Source organism: Triturus cristatus, chromosome 8 (genome assembly GCF_964204655.1).
Source record: "Triturus cristatus chromosome 8, aTriCri1.1, whole genome shotgun sequence".
NCBI classification, from domain to species: Eukaryota; Metazoa; Chordata; class Amphibia; order Caudata; family Salamandridae; genus Triturus; species Triturus cristatus.
This window is the reverse complement of record NC_140591.1, coordinates 108,042,228-108,064,321: the sequence shown is the minus strand read 5'-3', so window position 1 is coordinate 108,064,321 and position 22,094 is coordinate 108,042,228. Positions and strand designations below refer to the sequence as shown.

General features: G+C 47.9%; 1 protein-coding gene across 1 annotated transcript in view; it reads right to left on the bottom strand.

The window, feature by feature from the left end:
• MPZL1 (myelin protein zero like 1) overlaps positions 1 to 22,094 on the bottom strand; it is a 145,223-nt gene that overhangs the window by 73,914 nt on the left and 49,215 nt on the right. Inside the window, exon 2 of the mRNA XM_085621129.1 lies at positions 4,645 to 4,808. Coding sequence (XP_085477255.1) covers positions 4,645 to 4,808 — 164 coding nt within the window. The remainder of the gene's footprint in view (positions 1 to 4,644; positions 4,809 to 22,094) is intronic.

Below are 22,094 nucleotides of genomic sequence, written 5' to 3'. Positions count from 1 at the left end.
CAAGCTGCCACATATTACATAAAAAATACATCCACTGGTAAATCTAGGCATTATAACACAAATGTATGTTGACATATGCCGTTATTTAAAGAAATTTCATCCTGCTTTTTACCTTCCCATGCGGTCCTTTTGCTCAGCTGTTGGGCGGTAATTCATTAAAGACAGCACGGAGAGGCACTTAAAAGAAGCCCAGTTTTCTGTATTCATCCACTTTTAAAAAGAAAGGCCGACAGAAAACACATTGCTTTCTGTCTGTATTTATCTGTAAAAATCAGTAAAAACGGGAGCCTTATTTATAATGTTTAAAAAAAAAAAACTAAAAAAAGACCAGCGGTTTCCTCTGAATTCTGCACTTGTTTCCCCTACCCCCAACATGGAGCCCAAATTCCCCACATTTTTCACTGTATGCCTCCCGCACCCAGTGATAAACTGCTAAATGAATACCGGCCCTCTGCGACCGATAAATTGAGACCCCGCCCCTTCAACCACTTCCTCCTCCAAGAAAGCAGAGCTGGGGTGTGTCTCGGGTGGGCGCCAACTCGTGTCTTTGTAACTACTTACTAAAATAAACCACACACGCACTACAACACCCCCTCCCCCCACAGTACGCTCATTAGCATTTCCTCTGCCTTCTCTTGCGGGCCATTCGTGTAACCCTAATTGGATGAGTTTAGGATACTGCTACTTTTTTGGGATACTACAACAGAGGAAGCGTCCCTGTTGTGTCTTCACTAGTATCACCTTTATGTGTGTAGGTGTGGCTGCGTCTATTCACTGTTTGTTGCACACACGTTTCTCAGGGGCATGATCTTGACATTGCATCGCAAGCCTCACTCCAAAGGAAAACGTGTGACTTATGATATCAGGGACCACAACCTGTCGTCAACAGGGTAAAATGCAGAAAGAATATACCTGCCAGGGCAGGACACCACACGGAACGTACATGGGACAAGCGAAAAGAAGTCAACAGGTACAGCCCTATAACAGTCCACACAGAAGGATATACAGGAGACCATTCCCAGCAAGACAGAGAACGGGGGTAGGCGGTGAGTGGGAGAAGAAAACGGTATGGCAATCAAACATTAAGATTTTGCTCCATTCAGACTATACCGGAAACCGCGTAAAGAGGAGTCAGCTTGAGAGCCAAACAGATATTGACCATCCAAAGGAATGTAAACCAAGGCGGACTGAACAGCCTCAGTAAAAGCCAGAGGAATGTAGCCAGGCACACCAGGGAAGACCCATCTAAAGGGCCATGGCCCGTCCAACAGAAGCTGTGGTATCGATGACACAGCAAATCAGTAATGTAGCCACCTGACGCCCATCCTGCATCAGCTGAGAAAGAGTGTTCAGAGCAATCAGGGACGGAGGAAAGAAGGAACAAGATCGAATCCCACAGCAAATGAGAAAAACAGCCCACAATATAACCAGTGTTAAGGGGCTGTAAGGCGGAGCTGGTAGCAGAAAATATATAATCGACCCAAAGCATCCAGCCCTTTAAACTGGCCACCTGGAGGGACGTCAGGTATGGCGCCGATGTTGGGGGAGGCTGTAGCAGCCTGAACCACAAAACTGTGCGCAGTAAGCCGACAAGAAAGGCAGAGCTGGTCTCTAGGGGCAGGATGGTGCTTATGAGCTGTAGACCGGTCCACGGAGGCCCTTGAAATGGTTTTAGCCAAAGTGCCTAACAGAATATCAAAGAGGGTACCACTGAAGGGAAGCACAGGCTCAGGACTCAGATGGCCCTGTTGGAGCATCCCAGGTGGGGAGGGGGGTGGATCACTGGCCACTTCCACAGCAGGAAGCTGCAGCCCCAGAACTATGTCAACTCATTGCAAAAGCAGTGCTAGCATCCAAAGCGAGGCAGTGAAAAAAGGCCCCAGGATCGGGAAGAATCATGGCCACTAGTATCCCCAAGGGCAGAAACCCAATGAAACTCCGGAGGAGGCTCAGTCATGAGACCACCCACATCACCAAAATACCGGTGTCAAGGAGAAAGCAACAGGGGGCTCCTCTGAAAGCAGAGGAAGGTAGACCTAACAAGACTGATCCACCTACACCATTCCAGACGTCGATCGGCGCCGTGAAGGAGACAACTCTGCATCGGGGAGGGGAGACAAAGAGGCGATCGTGCTGGCAAATTTAACACAAACATCACAGGTGGCAGACCCAAAGGGCTGTGCACCTGAGCTGAGACGATCACTGATTCAGAGGGCCTGCCTGACAGAGAGGGAGGACCTGCCGGTTTGGAGTCAGTTGTGGCCTCACCGACCTCCCTGGGGCCAAGAAGCTCAAATGGCATGGAGCGAGAGATGCACGCTTCACTCAAAACTTTGCCATCCTCCTTTGCCATCAACTTCAAATGGAGGGGGAGAAAAACAGGACTCATCACCCACTAAAGCAAAACGTGACCTTACACAACATTGTAGATGCAGGTTTACTCCAACTCTCATGAAAGGGCAGATAAGTCAGTTTACTTAATCAATATTTTTCTATCTTTTTTAAGTGACTGCCAGGCAACCTACACAGCAATAATTGTAAGGTCGGTATTGTTTTCACTGTATGCTCCTCCAATAGCCCACAAAACAAGGCAACCCAATGCCACCCCAACATAGCAGGTCCTGTACGATACTGATGTGCATAAATATGCAAAACACAAGTCATTCTCAGATGCAGTACAAAACCATCCAGAAGCAACACCTGCAAAGTACTAATGTCACCTTCAATCTAGATCAATAGCACACTTCAGATGTAATCCTAGCATCACTGTGTTCACAAGAGCAACAAAGTCATTTAGTTAGCTAAACGCTACCATCAACAGTACTTCCTAATCAAGACCGAACACAGGCACAATCGGTCAGCATAGTCCTAAAGCTGGTTACACACCGCAAGTTTAACAGCACAAAAATTTGATTTGACTAATCTGCATATTCAACAGTTTACGAGTTCACATGTATGTTCTATGCCCACCATCTAACCAGCGGATGATGCCTACAAATCTAACCCACACCACGCCATGAAATGGAAAGTAGCTCAAACTTAATTTCTTCAGCAGAAGTACCTTGTGCACTTCACAAATATACTTCAGGATCTAGGCCGGCACTTTCAAATATGAACCTTTATCAAACAATGCATTTGTGATGTCTATCCTCATCAGCCACTCAGTCACTCTATACTTAAGACTTGTAATTTGGAGTAATTGAATGAAAGAAAAGTTTGGAAAGAACAGCACTGTCTGCTTCTTTGCCAACTACCTTGCAAGGGATGCTGCCTCACATCTGCAGAACTTGCCATAAATCAGTCCAGTGAGTCAATTGACAAAGCCAACCGATCTTGCATAGGCAAGACCAATTTGGGCTTTGCCAATGCTTGGTATGGAATGACACTATGTTAAGTTACAAGCATTTATATACGGTTTCCAATGGCTAAAGCCATACAGTTCTAGAATAGAGAATGCCACTCCAACGATGTTAGTGTGTCCAATTTCAGAAGCATTTTAGGACCATACAAAAACTGTGAAAATGTCCCATAAAAGCACAGAATGTAACATGAGTTGTAGGAAGACCGCAAAGTCCAACAGGTCATTGTTTTTATTACAGTGATGCTTTAGGCTGAGTGTTACTTTGGGAGCAATGGGTACAAATAACCAAAAAAGCACTCCTGGCTATTTGTTTAGTAGTGAAACATAGTAATCAATTGGTGTCCATTGGGCTTCCTAGACCTTTTGGCCCATGTGCCACTGCATCTACTGCACCATTCAAATCATGGCCCTAGTGCCTGCAAGATAACTGCACTTGTGACTGCTTGCATAGTATTAACATATTGCAATATAAGAGCAACCACACAAAGAACAGGAAATAGTATGCTACAGCCAACACAAATGGAGGAGAAGTGGCAAGCATGTAAACCCCTTTTAAGATTTTTATTGAATAGAATAAATTTCACAAATGCTTCACAAGCACAGCACAAGCCCTGTGCAGGCGAAACCTAAAAAGGACACAAGCAGGCTGCGAAAGTACGCTGCATTCCTCTTTCCAATAAACCCTCTAGTAAGCCAAAAGCAAAATAACCAGGAAAACAAACCCACGAAAACAAAGCTTGACATTTGACCTCGGTCTCTGAATGCCCAACAAATGTGAAGAGATGAGAACACGATTTAAAAGCCTGTTGACAAAAAATGAGTTAGTGGAAGTATACAGTGAACACTGCTTTCTCATTGGGTAAGGCAAACTGAACCTGCAAAGACTAAAGCGAATAATCCCTGCACATGGGAAGCAAGAAAACAAGAGTTACAAACCACAAAGCTGATGGCAAGAGACTGGCACAATGTATTCCCAGGTAAACTTTCTGAAACTCCCCAAGAGGTCTTTCGCATACCACACAGCTGTATGGTAGACTGCGACCTAAAAATGCATTTCTCATTCACTAGGCATCCCTGTTCCTCTCCGAGCTTCCTAAATCACAAATGTGCCATAAAGGTTTGTCTCGCTTGTATTTTAAGACACCGTAGAAAGCATGCATGCTGAAAAACGACAGGGCAGGTTAAAATACCAATCTACGTTGCTTCAGCTTGCTCATTTAATAAAACTACATTTTGCACCCCTGGTGTGGTGCAGAGTTACATGAAATTGTAAAGCTACTTACTGTAAACTCCTTCCCACCGCTGTCTGGCAGAAAATCCCAGTTGACAAAGGCCTTGCTACTGACCACTTCAGATGACTTGAACGTGCAAGGAAGCCTCGCTCGTGTTCCATTCTCAACAAAAAGTTCTGATGTCATGTATACCTCCACCGCATCAACTCGAAGAGCTGCACAAGGAAAAGACTGCATGAGTTCCAAAAACAGCACGGCGAGAGCCTTAACTTACCATGGATGGTGCAGAAATAGACTGTTCATCTTACTAAAAATATCAAACTAGTTTTGCTACTTGCTATTTTTCTTCTTTATTTCAAAGCATTACTCTCTGAATTAGGCAGCTACTATTTTGTACACGTGCTGTAGCAGGTACCCTTACTACCAACTCAGACGGTGTGTAGAGCACCCCGTAATCGGTTGGAGTACAAGCAATCAAAATTAACAATATCTGCCGGTACCAATTTGAGATATGCTCAATATACTGGGAGGTACACACAGTGCTTTTTTCAATATAATGCTATTTGCAGTTTACACTTTTCGCAAGAGCTATGCAAAGGCCCAATTATTTTGTGGTCTTATTCATGTTTATCTATCAAAAAGTGGAACTTAAGAACAAATAATAAAAATTACAAAAACAAAAGATAAACATTGCGTGCCATACCTGTTAATCAGTTAAGAAACAAGATTCATACTAGGGGGAAGAAACATGCTGAAAACACAAAAAACTTTAGACTAATGAAGTATCCATATCTAGATAGGCAAGACTGTGTACATAATTATTTGCCAACTAATCCTTTGCACACAAACATGTTTGGCATTGCAAATCCATAGCCATAAGGATTCTAGTTGGGGGGGAACTGAAAACAAAGGCCGTGGCCATAAACCTCCTGGGGTGCTGGAGACCCATGGCGTTAATCACGGAGAGCAGAAAAACAAGCATTGGCATAGCTAATAGGTCTCGCTTTTGGGACATTGTAAGTGTTTAGCCATGCAACAGTTGCTGTTGCACCAAGGATATTATGCTGCAGAATTAAATACTTATAAGGTCCCAAAGGCGAGACCTATGGGCTATGCCAATGCTTGTTTTATATGCTGGTGAAACCTTATTGCGCACTGGGGTGAAGCTGCATTAATTGGTATACATTGGAAATAGTGTGAGACTACTCAAACAATACATCCAGTAAAATCACAGAGTGATTAAAAATGGTAACTTCGAGCTATCTGCTGGCAACACATTTTAAAAAAGAACATCCAAAAGGATGCACATTTTGGTTTCATGTAGTTGAACATATTCACATTCACAGCAGAATGTTGTTCACGTTTGTAAACCATTTGTAATGAGTCAGGCTGGGTTTCGCCAGATGATAGTACGGAAATAAGGGGAGAGGAAGGGAGGAGAGGGAAGAGGGCAAGAGATGAAGAGAAGATGAGTGAGGGCGGGGCAGAGATGTACTGAAAAGCAGGAGATGGGGTGAGGAAAGAGGTGGATTGAGGGAAGGACAGGCAGAAAGAACTTTATTTCATTAGTCTTTATTCGATTAAAAATCATAAAAGACACAGTATCAACAGTATACAAAGCCCACATCAATAAATTACATAAGATATTAAATATACCAAGACTAATATAATGACAATGAATCAATACAAAACAATAATCCAGAAAACATACAACCCAATGATAGATTTTAAGTCTGCGAATATTTCCTTCTTATGATCCAACACGAGGACCAGAACTTCGCCATGGCAACTACAATAACCTCCTTTGTCTCGCACTTATAAATGCGCAGAGCTGTTTGCGCAGAACATATACCTAACTGTTTGCACAGGGGCTTAATCCACTTCATACGGGGTACTCTATACGCTGGGCAGACAAATAGCACATGTGGAGTGGTCTCTGGAATCCCTGGGCAACAGTGACAGGAAGTATCCATATTTGAACCCAGATTAGGACCCCAATTTTTAGTAAATGATTTTAAAGGTAAGCATCCAACTCTAAATTGGTGGTACAACTTCCTGTCTCCAGTTCCAATGATAGTATCCCAATAGGGTTCCAGTGAGTAAACCACCTTATGGTCCATGAAGAGATCAGTTAGTGAGCCCCCAGGGATCTGAGCGTAAGATTTAGATTGGGACATCTCAACATACAGTCTCTTTAGCTCTATCTTCGACGGGAAGGAATTCCCTTCTGGATCTAACCAAAGTGGTCCTGGGTTCATAGCCATAAGGACAGCTTTGTTTTTATAGAGCCAAGGGATTTGGCGGGACTTATCCACCCCTATAAGATGTTTAAGAGCCAAAGCATAGGGTGCTAACTCTGGGGTGGTCCACAAGCGTCTCCAATAAGCCAAAGGTCTAAACCCTGCTATCTCTTCAAATGATACACTCCCCAGATCCTGCATCAGTGGTTTTAGGGGTGTAGATTGGGGTAGACCAGTTAAGGATCGCAGAAACGTATTTTGGGCAAGTACCAGGGGTTGCAGGTTTTCAAATCCCCAAAGTTTCACACCATAAAGTACTGACGCTCTAACCTTCCCATGATACATCTTCATTACTGGAGCTATAGGTTTAGTTAAAGAGGATTTGTGTTCTTTTAGGAGTGCTCCTGCTAGTTGGTTGTGTTTGATTACCGAGAGATCCAACTGATGGTTCCAACTTGATTTTATATAGTGTCTCTGTTAGAAAAACACTCCCACACTGGAAGGGTGGTGGTGTTCTCCCAGACATACACTGTGGTAGCTTGGCTCGAGTGGTCAGGAATCAGGCACCGTGCTAAGCATACGTCATACCCATACAATAACCATGCGTGCATCCGTTCCAAAAACGACTCTACACCATAAAAATTATGAAAATATCTTTCTTTATCTTCTTTTTCTCTTAGTTGCTGATTAGATAAATAAATAACAATCACAATATACAAACTTTTTAAATAGTGCAGGTCAAATAAATACTGGCTTAATGATTCAATAAATAGGGGTGATCATAAATAATGAAGGCATAAATATAAGTGCAATACATACAGGCAATTAAATATTCTGAGGCAATAAATACTGTAAACCAATAAATATTGTGCATCAATAAATACTGTGGACCAATAAATACAGTGAAGCAATAAATAGGTTAAATACAATAAATACAGTGCCTCCAATAAATAATTAAAAGCTGACAGTGACACTCATAGAATCAGATCACATTTGAGATTACTATGGGCTAATTTGGCCCAGGCACAGCTTGTGGGGATGTGGAAGGCTTGAGGGTGTCTACTCCCTGGCTTGGACAAGGCTGAGGCCTAAACTGAGGTAGATCAAGGGGGGAATACCAGAGACCTGGCTCTCTCACTCTACACAACCCCTCTAAATTAGTCTCAGCTCACCCCTGGCACAGTCCAGCTGGTTCCAGCACCTCTCTAACCCCTAGAGTAGTCTCTTAGGATTCCACAGGGCCTTTGGCGCCCTCTATTCCACTTACTGCCCTTTTTCTGAAGTTCCGACGCCGCTGGAGTCGTGTCGACGCCGTGAGGCGGATCCGGTTCGATGTCGGCGGCCTCGGCACAATGTCAGTTCCTGACGACGCCGGTAGGCGGCTCCGGTTCGATGTCGGCGGCCTCGGCTCGATCTCGACCTCCGATTCGATGGCGTCGGGCAGTCTTTACTAGATGCCGACTTCGGGCGGCTCCGGTCCGATGGCGACCTCAGCTTCGATGACGTCGGCCGGCCTTGGCTCTATGTCGACTTCCGGCGACTCCGGAGTGCGATCCTCACTCCCGACCTCCGGTGCTCCTCTCCTCAGGTTTCCGGCGACTCCGGAGTGCGATCTCCATTCCCGACCTCCGGTACACTTCACCTCGGTCTCCGGCGACTCCGGAGGGCGGACTTCACTCCCCCGTTGACACCGCTCACTCGACCTTGGGTGACTTCCTCCTCGACCTCTGGTACTCCTCACGTCCTCCGTCGGCGCCCTCTCACGATCTCTGGCGGCTCTGGGCACGACGTTTGCTTTTCCAGTCAGCGCCGCTTCTCCACCTCAGGCACCAGGTCTCCAGGCTACTCGACGTCCGGCTCCAGGGAAACCAGTATCCAGGTCAGGATCTTGCTTTCTTGACTTCTAAGGCCTGTTCCTGCTGTCCAGGTCCTTAGGATGGTTTTTCTTACTTCTTCCCACACAGGGCTCCAGGCTGGGCTCAGTCAGTAGGGACTAGTATCAAGGGTGGGTTTATGGACCCCACTCCAGGCACAAGTTTCCACCCCTGCTGCCTCACTCCTTCCTCCTTCAAGTTTCTGCTGCTCACTCTTCACCAGTCAGGTGCCAACTGCCAGCTCCAACTGCCAACTCTCTGTCTTAGCTTCCCAACATTCTAAACCGCCTCCAACGGTCACAGGGTTCTGGAATGTTCTGGAAGGTGCTAGTAGGTTCCAGTGGATGCTGGTGATGTCACAGGTGGCCACCATTTTGTGCTCCAGGCCCTCAGACAGAAGTTTCAGGGGTAGATAAAATGGCTCCCTGAATCTGCAGCAACACGAAAAAGTCTGGTGGTTCCCAAAAAGGAAAAATTCAAACAGGGTTTGAGGCAAAAGTGGGACAAAATAAATAATGATGAGGAGGGACCACCCAAAGGGCTGACAGGTCTAACACGCGTCCCCCCCAGCTGAAAGTGGGGAGAGCTACCCAACCCCTTGGGAGTTCTCATCACTAAGGCGGAAATACCTTGAGAGACCGTCTGCATTGGCGTGGTCCACTCCAGGCCGATGTTCCACCTGAAAGTCCATTCCCTGTAGGGAAATAGACCACCTCAACAACTTGGGATTCTCCCCCTTCATTTGCATCAGCCAACGAAGGGGTCTGTGGTCGGTCTGAACCAGGAAGTGCGAGCCAAACAGGTATGGCCGCAACTTCTTCAGAGCCCATACCACTGCAAAGGCTTCACGCTCTATTGCACTCCACTTCTGTTCCCTGGGAAGTAGTCTCCGGGATAGGAAGACCACGGGTTGATCCAGACCCTCTTCATTGAGTTGCGATAACACTGCCCCAATGCCATGTTCTGATGCATCTGTCTGGACAATGAACTCCTTGGAAAAGTCTGGGGCCCTTAAGACCGGGGCCTCGCACATGGCTTTCTTCAATCTCACAAAGGCCTGCTGACAAGCCTCCGTCCAGACTACCCGTCGAGGTTGTTTCTTGGACGTGAGCTCCGTGAGGGGGGCTACAATGGTACCGTACCCCTTCACGAAGCGGCGGTAGTATCCCGTGAGGCCCAAAAATGCTCGGACCTCAGTCTGTGTCTTGGGGGGTTCCCAGGCCATGATGGCCTCGATCTTCGCCTGGAGGGGTTGCACCGCTCCCCTACCCACCAAGTGTCCATGGTACACTACCGACCCCTGCCCGATCTGGCACTTGCTGGCCTTGATCGTCAATCCAGCTTGTCTCAGGGCCTGGAGGACAGCTTGCAGGTGACGCAAGTGATCCTCCCAGCTGTTACTGAAGACGGCTATGTCATCCAGATAAGCAGCAGAGAAACTCTCCATTCCGGTGAGGATCTGGTTTACCAGGCGCTGAAACGTGGCAGGTGCGTTCTTGAGCCCAAAGGGCATCACACAGAACTGGTAGTGGCCATTGGGCGTGGAGAAGGCTGACCTTTCCCTTGCTCCATCAGTCAAAGAGATCTGCCAGTACCCAGAAGTAAGGTCAAAGGTACTTAGATATTGGGCAGCTCCCAGCCGGTCAATTAATTCATCCGCCCTAGGGATCGGATGAGCATCAGTTTTGGTCACTGAATTCAGTCCCCGGTAGTCCACACAGAACCTCAGTTCTGGTTGGGCACCCGGTGGTGCAGCTTTTGGTACTAGTACCACCGGACTGGACCAGGGGCTGCTAGAAGGTTCGATCACTCCTAGCTCCAGCATCTTAGTGACTTCACTATGAATGCTGGCCTTCACCTTGTCTGACATCCGGTAGATCTTGGACTTCACAGGTGGGCTGTCTCCTGTGTCCACGTCATGGACGCACAGGTGAGTCCTACCCGGGACAAGGGAGAACAACGAAGAGTACTGCCCCAGGACCTGGCGACAGTCCTCCTGCTGTTCAGGAGTTAGAGATGGGGAGAGAATCACTCCCTCCACCGACCCATCCTTCTCTTGAGACGCAAACAAATCGGGGAGAGGCTCGCTTTCCACGTCCTCTCCTCCGTCAGTCACCATCATCAAGATGACTTCGGGCCTCTCGTGGTGGGGTTTGAGGCGGTTGGCATGCAGCACCCGCAGGGGCTGACGAGGGGTCTTCAGGTCCACCAAGTAGGTAGCCTTACCCTTCTTCTCCAACACCTCAAAGGGTCCTGACCAGCGATCCTGGAGGGCACTAAGCTCTCCTGGTTCGATCACCCACACCTTCTGGCCAGGCTCCAACTCCACCGGGTGAGCATTGTGGTCATACCACGCCTTCATTACTGCTTGGCTGGCTTCCAAGTTGTCAGAAGCTTGCTTCCATAACTTAGCCATTTGGCTCCGGAAGGCCAGCATGTAGCTCACCACATCCTGGGGAAGCTTTCTGGGAGTTCTTTCCCATCCGTCTCTCACCAGGTTGAGAGGTCCACGTACAGGGTGCCCATACAGAAGCTCGAAGGGGCTGAAGCCCACTCCCTTCTGTGGCACTTCCCTGTAAGAAAAGAGTAAACAGGGTAGGAGGACGTCCCATTTCCTCCGCAGGCTTTCAGGCAGACTTCTGATCATGCCCTTCAAGGTTTTGTTAAACCTCTCCACCAGACCATTGGTCTGGGGGTGGTAAGGAGTGGTGAACCGGTAGGTCACTCCACACTCCTTCCACATGGCCCGCATGTACGCTGACATGAAGTTGGTCCCCCTGTCGGACACAACTTCCTTGGGAAAACCCACTCGGGTAAAGATTCCCATCAGGGCCCTAGCCACAACAGGTGCTGTTATGGTCCTCAGAGGTATTGCCTCTGGGTACCGTGTGGCATGATCCACCAGAACCAGGATAAACCTGTGACCAGCTGTAGTAGGTGGATCTAACGGACCCACAATGTCGATGCCCACCCTTTCAAAGGGGGTGCTAACGATAGGAAGTGGTTCCAGGGGAGCTTTCAGCTTCACCCCTGTTTTCCCATTGGCTTGGCAAGACACACATGTCCGGCAGTAGGTATCGGACGACACTTTAATCTGAGGCCAATAAAAGTGTGGGACAAGACGGGCGAAGGTCTTGTCTTGCCCCAGGTGTCCTGCCAATGGTATCTCGTGAGCCAACTCCAGAAGGAAGGCTCGATAACGTTGAGGGACTACCAAGGCTCGTAACGATCCGTGTAGGGGTGCCTTGGGTTCACTGTAGAGGAGGCCATCCTCCCAGTAAACACTGTAGTTCCCTTCAACGTTCCCTGCTGCCTGGGCTTCGGCCTGTCGCCTCAGCCCCTCAAGGGTAGGGCACTCCCTCTGGCCCTGGCAGAATTCCTCCCTGGACGGGCCTCCCTCCACGTGCCACTCGGCCGGGATGGGTAGGTCCTCCAGTTTGGTAACGTCCCCCACCGCAGACTCCTGGTCCACCACCTCCGGTGGCCTATCCGTCCTACGGGGTGTGGACGCCGAGGCAGGCTCCTCCTGTCCTCGGTTCTTCCCTTGACTGGCAGCTGGCTGGGCCTTTGTTCCAGGCTCCAGCCGAAATGAACTCCCTCTTCGGGTAGTCGCGGACCTTGTGCTCACACAGGCCCAATCAGGTGTACCCAGCATCTCAGTGTGAGTCCGGTATTCCACCTCCTTCCAAGCGTTGTGCTCCATGTCATTCCCCAGCAGACAATCGACTGGCACGGCAGGGCTTACGGCAACTCGAAGTGAACCTGCAACCCCCCCCCATTCAAAGTGAACCTCGGCCACTGGATAGTGGCCTGTTCTGCCGTCAGCCATCGCGGCTGGGTGGAGTACATCGGGAATTACCTGCTCTGGAGACACCAGTTGGCTACGCACCATAGTCATACTGGCTCCTGTGTCTCTCAGAGCCTCCCCTCTTTGGCCGTTGATGGTGACCCACTGCCCATACTTTACGGTATTTGCGGGCACCTGGATCTTAGGAACCATCTCCCGTTCTCCCAGGGACACTAAAGTGACACCCGCCCACTCCCTTCCCTTAATTAAGGGCATCTCCTCCCCGAGCACTGCACTAGCTACTCCGGGGGTCTTTCCTCCAATGGGAGGGGGTGGTCGTTTCAGGCACTTCGGATCTCCTTTATAGTGTCCAACGCCACCGCACTCGTAGCAATGGACAACCCTTGGCTGCTGACTCTGGCCAGGATTAGGGTTTCTGGGTGGGTTAGCCCTAGGGGTGAATCCTGTTCCCTTCCCTTGGAAGTTATTTTGGGGGCCTTTGGAGAACTCCTTTTTCTTTTCCCCTCCCTCTTTCTTCTGGGGGGCGCCCTGTCCGGCCTTTTGAGTATCCCCTCCAGTCCCCCTTGTGGACACCCGGGTACTAGCCCAAATGTCCGCCTCCTCAGCAAGCTTCCGGGGACTGGTCAGCTTGCTATCCACCAGGTGTTGACGCAGTTCAGGGAAACATTTCTCAAGCAGGTGTTCCTTCAGTACTAGGTCAAACAACCCCTCGTAGTTCCTCACTTCACTGCCCTGAATCCAACCCTCTAGTGCCTTCTTTGCATAGTCCAGGAAGTCCACCCAATTCTGTGTGCCCAGTTTGTGACTACCCCTGAACTTCTGTCTGTACTTTTCGGGTGTTAGTCCAAACTTTCTTATGAGCGCCAGTTTCATGGTGGGGTAGTGGGTCTGCTCATCCTCTTCGAGGGCCAATAAAGCATCCCTACCAGCTGGAGGCATGTACTTGTACAATCCCCCTCCCCAGTACTTCTCTGGAACCCCATGGGCCCTTAACGAGACCTCATAGGCCGCTAGCCACTTGGCAATATCGTCGCCCACTCCATAGCCAGCTACTATGTCCTTTGGCAGGTAGGGTTTGGGTTCCCTGGTGTACTCTCGTTCTTCGCTGCCACCGTTAGGTACAGGGTGTGCCCCGATTCTCAGGATCTGAAGATCTATCTCTTTCAGCCTTATCTCAGGAGCCATCCTCTGTTCCTCCTTCTCTTTCTCCAGCCTTGCTAAGTCCCATGTGAGCTGCCTTTTCTCCCTCCGGTCTGTTAACTCCACTTCAGACAAGCCACCGCTAGAGGCACTGCTGCCCTTCCTGGAAAGTGTCCTGGGCCCCGCTGACAGGTTCCCCACCTCCGGTTGGTACAAACCAGCTCCCTCACTGTCGGGCTCTCTATCCCTGTCCTCCTCCTCAGCCTTGCTTTCTCGGCGTGCCTCCCCCCAAGCCCTTAAGCTGGTTTGGAGTGCACCCTTCTTTGCTCCTGGGGGACAATACACCCCCTCCCGCTGGCAAAACTCCCTGAGTTGGGCCACAGTGTACGTTTCTAAATTCTCCAGTACAAACTCCATCTTGCCCACTCAGGTCAGAGGACAGTTATTTGCAGTAACAATGCAGGGGGGTACCTTAAATAATACCTCCTCCCACCACCAGAGTAAATTTGGAAAAAACAAAAACCCACAATTAGGAAGGCCGCTTTGAGAAAACTCCCGGTGTAGGCCTATGGACTACCCACAGTTATTGTTGAGTATACGTAGGCACAGCTCTATCCCACCACTGAACACCAATTATGTTAGAAAAACACTCCCACACTGGAAGGGTGGTGGTGTTCTCCCAGACATACACTGTGGTAGCTTGGCTCGAGTGGTCAGGAATCAGGCACCGTGCTAAGCATACGTCATACCCATACAATAACCATGCGTGCATCCGTTCCAAAAACGACTCTATACCATAAAAATTATGAAAATATCTTTCTTTATCTTCTTTTTCTCTTAGTTGCTGATTAGATAAATAAATAACAATCACAATATACAAACTTTTTAAATAGTGCAGGTCAAATAAATACTGGCTTAATGATTCAATAAATAGGGGTGATCATAAATAATGAAGGCATAAATATAAGTGCAATACATACAGGCAATTAAATATTCTGAGGCAATAAATACTGTAAACCAATAAATATTGTGCATCAATAAATACTGTGGACCAATAAATACAGTGAAGCAATAAATAGGTTAAATACAATAAATACAGTGCCTCCAATAAATAATTAAAAGCTGACAGTGACACTCATAGAATCAGATCACATTTGAGATTACTATGGGCTAATTTGGCCCAGGCACAGCTTGTGGGGATGTGGAAGGCTTGAGGGTGTCTACTCCCTGGCTTGGACAAGGCTGAGGCCTAAACTGAGGTAGATCAAGGGGGGAATACCAGAGACCTGGCTCTCTCACTCTACACAACCCCTCTAAATTAGTCTCAGCTCACCCCTGGCACAGTCCAGCTGGTTCCAGCACCTCTCTAACCCCTAGAGTAGTCTCTTAGGATTCCACAGGGCCTTTGGCGCCCTCTATTCCACTTACTGCCCTTTTTCTGAAGTTCCGATGCCGCTGGAGTCGTGTCGACGCCGTGAGGCGGATCCGGTTCGATGTCGGCGGCCTCGGCACAATGTCAGTTCCTGACGACGCCGGTAGGCGGCTCCGGTTCGATGTCGGCGGCCTCGGCTCGATCTCGACCTCCGATTCGATGGCGTCGGGCAGTCTTTACTCGATGCCGACTTCGGGCGGCTCCGGTCCGATGGCGACCTCAGCTTCGATGACGTCGGCCGGCCTTGGCTCGATGTCGACTTTCGGCGACTCCGGAGTGCGATCCTCACTCCCGACCTCCGGTGCTCCTCTCCTCAGGTTTCCGGCGACTCCGGAGTCCGACCTCCACTCCCGACCTCCGGCACGATTCTCTCAGGTTCCGGCGACTCCGGAGTGCGATCTCCATTCCCGACCTCCGGTACACTTCACCTCGGTCTCCGGCGACTCCGGAGGGCGGACTTCACTCCCCCGTTGACACCGCTCACTCGACCTTGGGTGACTTCCTCCTCGACCTCTGGTACTCCTCACGTCCTCCGTCGGCGCCCTCTCACGATCTCTGGCGGCTATGGGCACGACGTCTGCTTTTCCAGTCAGCGCCGCTTCTCCACCTCAGGCTCCAGGTCTCCAGGCTACTCGACGTCCGGCTACAGGGAAACCAGTATCCAGGTCAGGATCTTGCTTTCTTGACTTCTAAGGCCTGTTCCTGCTGTCCAGGTCCTTAGGATGGTTTTTCTTACTTCTTCCCACACAGGGCTCCAGGCTGGGCTCAGTCAGTAGGGACTAGTATCAAGGGTGGGTTTATGGACCCCACTCCAGGCACAAGTTTCCACCCCTGCTGCCTCACTCCTTCCTCCTTCAAGTTTCTGCTGCTCACTCTTCACCAGTCAGGTGCCAACTGCCAGCTCCAACTGCCAACTCTCTGTCTTAGCTTCCCAACATTCTAAACCGCCTCCAACGGTCACAGGGTTCTGGAATGTTCTGGAAGGTGCTAGTAGGTTCCAGTGGATGCTGGTGATGTCACAGGTGGCCACCATTTTGTGCTCCAGGCCCTCAGACAGAAGTTTCAGGGGTAGATAAAATGGCTCCCTGAATCTGCAGCAACACGAAAAAGTCTGGTGGTTCCCAAAAAGGAAAAATTCAAACAGGGTTTGAGGCAAAAGTGGGACAAAATAAATAATGATGAGGAGGGACCACCCAAAGGGCTGACAGGTCTAACAGTCTCGGACTATACTGCAGTTGTTTCTAAGTGCTGTAAATAATGGGCGTTACAATTAAACAATTAATAGTACTCAAAACGGAGCTTCAGGAGCTGAATGCAGTGGAAGGGATAGGGCACGAGCGTAATTTATAGCAAGAGTAATGTGAGGTAGCGCAAGGGGCTGGGAAGAGGGAGGAAAGAGGAGAAAATGGACAAGAGCAAAACAAGAGGGGAGAATGACGGGGCTGAGCATGCCAGCAAATGGCGACTGTAGAGTAAAACGATGCGCTATGAAAAGGGAGCGTGGAGAAGAAGAGACCGGTGAGAGGACAAGAGCTAATGGGGGCGCGTAGATTAGAGCAGATGGAAATTATGGGTGCCAACGAACTAGAGAAGCAGGTGCAACTAAGAAAGGAGGACGCGCTGTAAGGTGAAAGGTCAAGACAGAAGGGAAGATAAGAAGGAGACTGTAGGACAGAAAGAGTCCGAAAAGACGCAACAAAGAATATAGAGAGAGAAGGTGACTCAATGAAGCGTCTGGCGAGGGAAAGTAGAGAAAATAGAGAGAAGTTAAACAGGGAAGAAGAAAGTAGGCGAGAGTTGAAAGAAAGGGGGAGGGGACAGTCATGGCGGAAAGAATACAGAAAGGAGACAGAACAGGTAGAGGACAGAAGCCACAGCACAAGGGAGGGGGAGAGAAGAGAAAAGAGGAGAAAAGGCATGGGGTCGCATGAAAAAGAGAAAAAATGTGCGGCATAGAATGAGGACACGAGAAGAAAAAGCGGAGAAAAATGCTGGATGATATAAATAAGAGACGCTTTGTGTGCTGTCCTCTGCACTCCTCAGACCCCAGACGACACGCAGGTATGTACAGCGGGGACGAGAAACAGACGAGCAATACATATTCAGGGCAACGGGAGGGGGGGGGCGAACGTACAGGCGCTCTGGGCGGCGGGAGCAGAAGGTGCTGGCTATTGTACAGTCAGACATCCAGGCGGAGAGTCGAGGGTAAGCAGTGAAAGATGAGGGTGGATGAAAAGGAGAAAGGGCAGATAGGAGGGTGAAAAGGATTTTAGGCAAAAGAAAAAGAAAAAAATTAAACGCATAGACAGCGGTAGATAGGGAAAAGGGAAGCAAAATGAAAGTTGAATGTGGAAGTCATTAGAAAAAAGTAGAGAACGATAAAGTAAAATTAATGAAAATGTTTTGGGAGAGAAAAGGCGACGAAGAGACAAAGGTGAAAGCAAGAGTCTAGAAGAAACGAGGAACTAGAGAACCAAATAAAGTAAAATGCAAAAAGAACTGAAAAGAGGGAATTGGGGGGAGAATATAAGAAGTAGTAAGCGAGAAGGGGTATGAAGTACCAGGTGGAAAGAAAGGAAACAACCCTCCAAGAAAGCAAGATAAGGAAGAGTAAGGAACACTGAAATGGGAGAACGAAGAAAGAAAATAAGAAGATAAATAAGGATGGAAGAATAAGAAAGAAACAAGAAGAAAAGTGCAGCCGCTATTGTTGCCGATTAGGAGCGGTGTTGAAGATGTGGAAACAGAGTTGGGCGAGCTGCACGGCGGGACCTGTGGGCAAGAAAATAGGCACGCGTGCGCGCTTGGGAGAGCAGTCTACTCTTTTTCAGAGCACATACTCGTGCTTGCGGCGCGCCGCTGCGCGCTTCCGCAAGGTGTATGCTGCCACAAGCATGAGTGTGCGCCTCAAAAAAGCTGAATGACTGGTAAAAGGTCCTCCTATGCAACGCATACGCGCTACGTAGGAGAGACCTAAAAAAAAAAAAAAAAAAAAAAAAAAAAAAAAAAGAAGGACTTCATAAATCTATTGGGTCTAAACTGCTCCCATGGTGTAGGAAGGAGGGACCCTGGAAGGGCAGCACAGCCTTCAAAGTAGTATGGAGTGATTGGAAAAGCATGGCTTTTAAAGAATGGAACAAAAAATACATTGTGACAGCACACACTTCTACTGACATGAACAAATAGCACAAACTAAAAGGAGGAAGACACAAGGCAGCTCTGAAGACAAGCAAGGCATTGAACCAATAAGTCACTTCTGTCCAACTGCAGGCTTTAGATCTGAGGGGCAGAGCCATCATGTAGACACCCTACAAAACAAAGCCCTGATTGAAAAGGACACCAGAGAAGAGCAAAGTGAACAAAAGCAAGAATTGTGTAGTTTACCAGACAATTTATAGAGTAAAAGCTGCGATAAGATTCAGTGCTGGGATATTTCCACTTGTTAAACGTGTACTCTGGTAAAGGGCACCATTGATGGCAGACTTGATGTAATGAACTAATTCGCAGACAGTATGATACATGGAACAGCGTCAGGCACGTGGGCAGAAACTGGGGTGGCAGGCATGACTGAGAACACAAACCGTGAGGGCATGCTTGGGAAGAGGGGCATAACAATTGGGGCAACACACATTGGGGGATGAGGCAATGGGGAGGGGGAAGAGTGGGGTGTTGGAGGCTCTTGACAGCAGCGAAGAGAATCCTGGACACTTGACACAGGTTACACACACACACACACACGGCCACACGAGCACAGCACTTCCCTGAAGCTCAAACGATTACCTAATAGCATAACCTAGAACACGCCGTCCACCTACTGCGAAGAAAATCAAGTGCCAAGAAGCCATACAAGCGTACTGAAGTAAAACCACTGAACCCAACAAAAATCAACGCGCAATGGCGGAAGGAAGAGACAGAGTGCATGTACAGGAGACAATGGGAAATGGAAGGAGGGCGAGAGCAATGCTACAACTCTGGTAGAGCTAAAAGAAAAGTGAGTTTTATGTGGTGAGGAAATGGAAAAACGATCCGGAATGAGACACTGGGTTTTTGATATTACTCAAAATAAATGCTAAATAGATGTGCAAAATAGAATCTGGAAAAAACATTCAAAAACACAGCAAATAGCTACACAAAAGAGTACATTGTGCAGCCTTCAAAATCCAAGGAAAACATCCACTCTAACACTGTTTAACAGGAACTTAAGTCCCTACTGTAATATAGTTGAATGTACAAGCTGGTGAAAGGGCAGGCTATCGCTATCTCGCAGCGGCTAGTCGTGACTTGATAAGAGGGTCATACAAAGTCTCTCCAGAGTTGTCAGAATGAGGACAAATGTGTTTGCAGACCATATACTGCTCGCACTTCCCTTGCCTCATAAAACGGTATCTCAATTACTACATTTAGTTCATTTGTTTGGGGCCTTTTCTAAATCCAAAATTAATTTACCTAAACCCACTATGAAAATGTTAACAAGCATTGCCAATGCCAGTAGGTTTCACCTATGCGAGATTTATTGAACTTGTCTATTTTTTAAGGCAAGTTGTACGTGGTTAAAAGTAAAAAAAGACTTATGACCCGGCCAGCGTTGACCGCGTTATAGTGTATTTTTTTTTTGCTTTCAGCAGTGGCGGCTGGTACCCTAAACATTTGGTGAGGCAACTTCGCAAATATTTAGGGTACAAGACGCATGAGGCTGTCACTCATGGCTTGTTAAAAACAGTGTTTTATAACAAACCATGACTGACAGCTCTGGCGTGGAGGACAAGGCTGAAAATGTAATAAAATTTAAAATGAAAAATAAAAATGCACTTGCCTCCTCTGGTCCTTGTTAGTCCCTCGGTACTCTGACTACAGCAATGGAATTCTCCACACAAATACAGACGCTGCGATAATGCTGCAGATGATCAGCATAAGAGCAGCACACGGATTGGTTGGAGCAGGCTGCCTCGAGGCAATGGGGATCTGTGTCTGTCTTCACCGAGGTGTTTTAGACAGCTCGGTGGAGAGGTTTACAATATTCATGTCAGGCTGGCCATCGCAAGACGGCCGGCTAAAGTGACTTGCGCAGTGTAAACTGGTGGAGTGAGCACCACTTCTCTGCTGCCAGTCAGCAGCAGTGGCCCCGCCCACAAACACGGCTCAGCTGGGGAAAGGGAAAAATAAAAATGGTAATATATTTGTTTTATTACTTTTTTGTAACCTTTGCGGCAGCAACCAGGGGGGGGGGGGGGGGGGGGGAGGGAACGCTCCTCTGCCTTAATGGAGGGGACGCCGCTGACTTTCATTCATGCAGCACAGCAGCTGCGCTGCTAAACATAGTAAGAAAAAATATTGACAAAGCCATTAGACTCGTATAGGAGAGACCTACTGGCTTTGCCAGTGCTTTTTATTTTGGTACCCATGCCCATCTTCTGTTACAATCCCACCCTAGGGATGGCAGTATCATTTCACAGAAATTTCTAAATGAGCGATAATCCATAGTTTCGAGCCAGATGAATTACTATGTTGAATAAAAGCGCCAGGATGGCTTCATTTTCATGTATTGGTTCACATCAAGATTTTATGAGCAAAGTAATAACTTTCCATAAACATGTGAACTGAGGCATCGTTAACCTCACCCCCAGTTTTAGCAGCTACAGATGAGGTGGGGTTCCTTATGGGCCACTTCTCGCTACAACCCGCACGGAAGAACAAAGCTTGCAATGAACACATATAGATTCTAAAGAAGAGCAAGGAAGGACAAAAGAAGGGTAAACAGAAAAGGAATAAGCATTTGCAATGCATTCGGTCTCGCCTTTGGGACCTTATATGTATTTAGCTGTGCAGCCCATTAGCCTGGTTGCTGAAACATCTACTGCTCTTTGACATGGAGGGAAAGCAAGCACCAAACTGTATGACACGCCAGGTATGGGAACACATGGAGAGAAATATTGCCTTTCAGCAGGAAATGGTATAGTACAAAGCTCTGTTTTCAATATAAAAGCAGGGCCTTCGGTGGTCATATCACTGAAAAGACAAGATTTGAAAAAATATTGTCTACGGGTGTTTGTGGAAGACCATTTCTATGGAATGGAATCTAGAGAATGCTAAAGTGATTCTGGTATTTTACTAACCTCTGCTGGTCGTTTTCTATCAAGAAAGTTAAGTAGAGGCAGTTGCCAGAAAAAGAAAAAAAATAAAGTCCCTCAGCAGAAAGCAATTCTGGTATTTTACTGACCTCTGCTGGTCATTTTCTAGCCAAGACAGTTAAATAGAGGCAGCTGAACAGAAAAGAAAGTGCCTAAGTGGGAGCAGACAAGTGCTAGGGCTGATCTCCAGAGCCCACAAAGTACATACACATACAAGTATATACACTAAAGTATATACACAAAAGGTCTCAAATGCTCCACCTAAAAATGGATAGATGGATCAGTAGGAGGATGATGAGGAGGAGGAGGAGGAGGAGGAGGAGGAGGAGGAGGAGGAGGAGGAGGAGGAGGAGGAGGAGGAGGAGGAGGAGGAGGATGATGATTGAATGGGTGGGTGGATAAATTAGTGGGTAGATGGAGGAGTGGATGGGTGAAAGATGAGCGAACAGATAGGTGTAAGGAGAGGTGAAAAGATTGCAGATTACAGCGATGGGTGGATGCACAGGAGAAGGGATGGCAGAGTAAAGGGACAGATGGATGAGTGGATGAAAGAATGAGTGAATAAATGGCAGAGTTGATGGATGGTGTATAGATGGATAGCAGAGTGAATGAATGATTGGTAGAAGCATGGCAAAGTGGATGGATGGAAAAAGATAATATTGAATGAAATAATAAATGACGACAGAATGTAAAGGTGAAATAGATGTCAGCATATGAAGGGAAGGGTGAAAGGATGAATGGATAGATGCTTGGAGGGAAGTGGCAAGGGAGATCTAGGAAGGGTTGGGCACCCTTGCTTGGCGCCATGAGAGCTTTCGTTCAAAGCGGGAGTATTTTAACTTTCAGGCTACTCCCTTGCATGTGAACTCACTCCTCCAG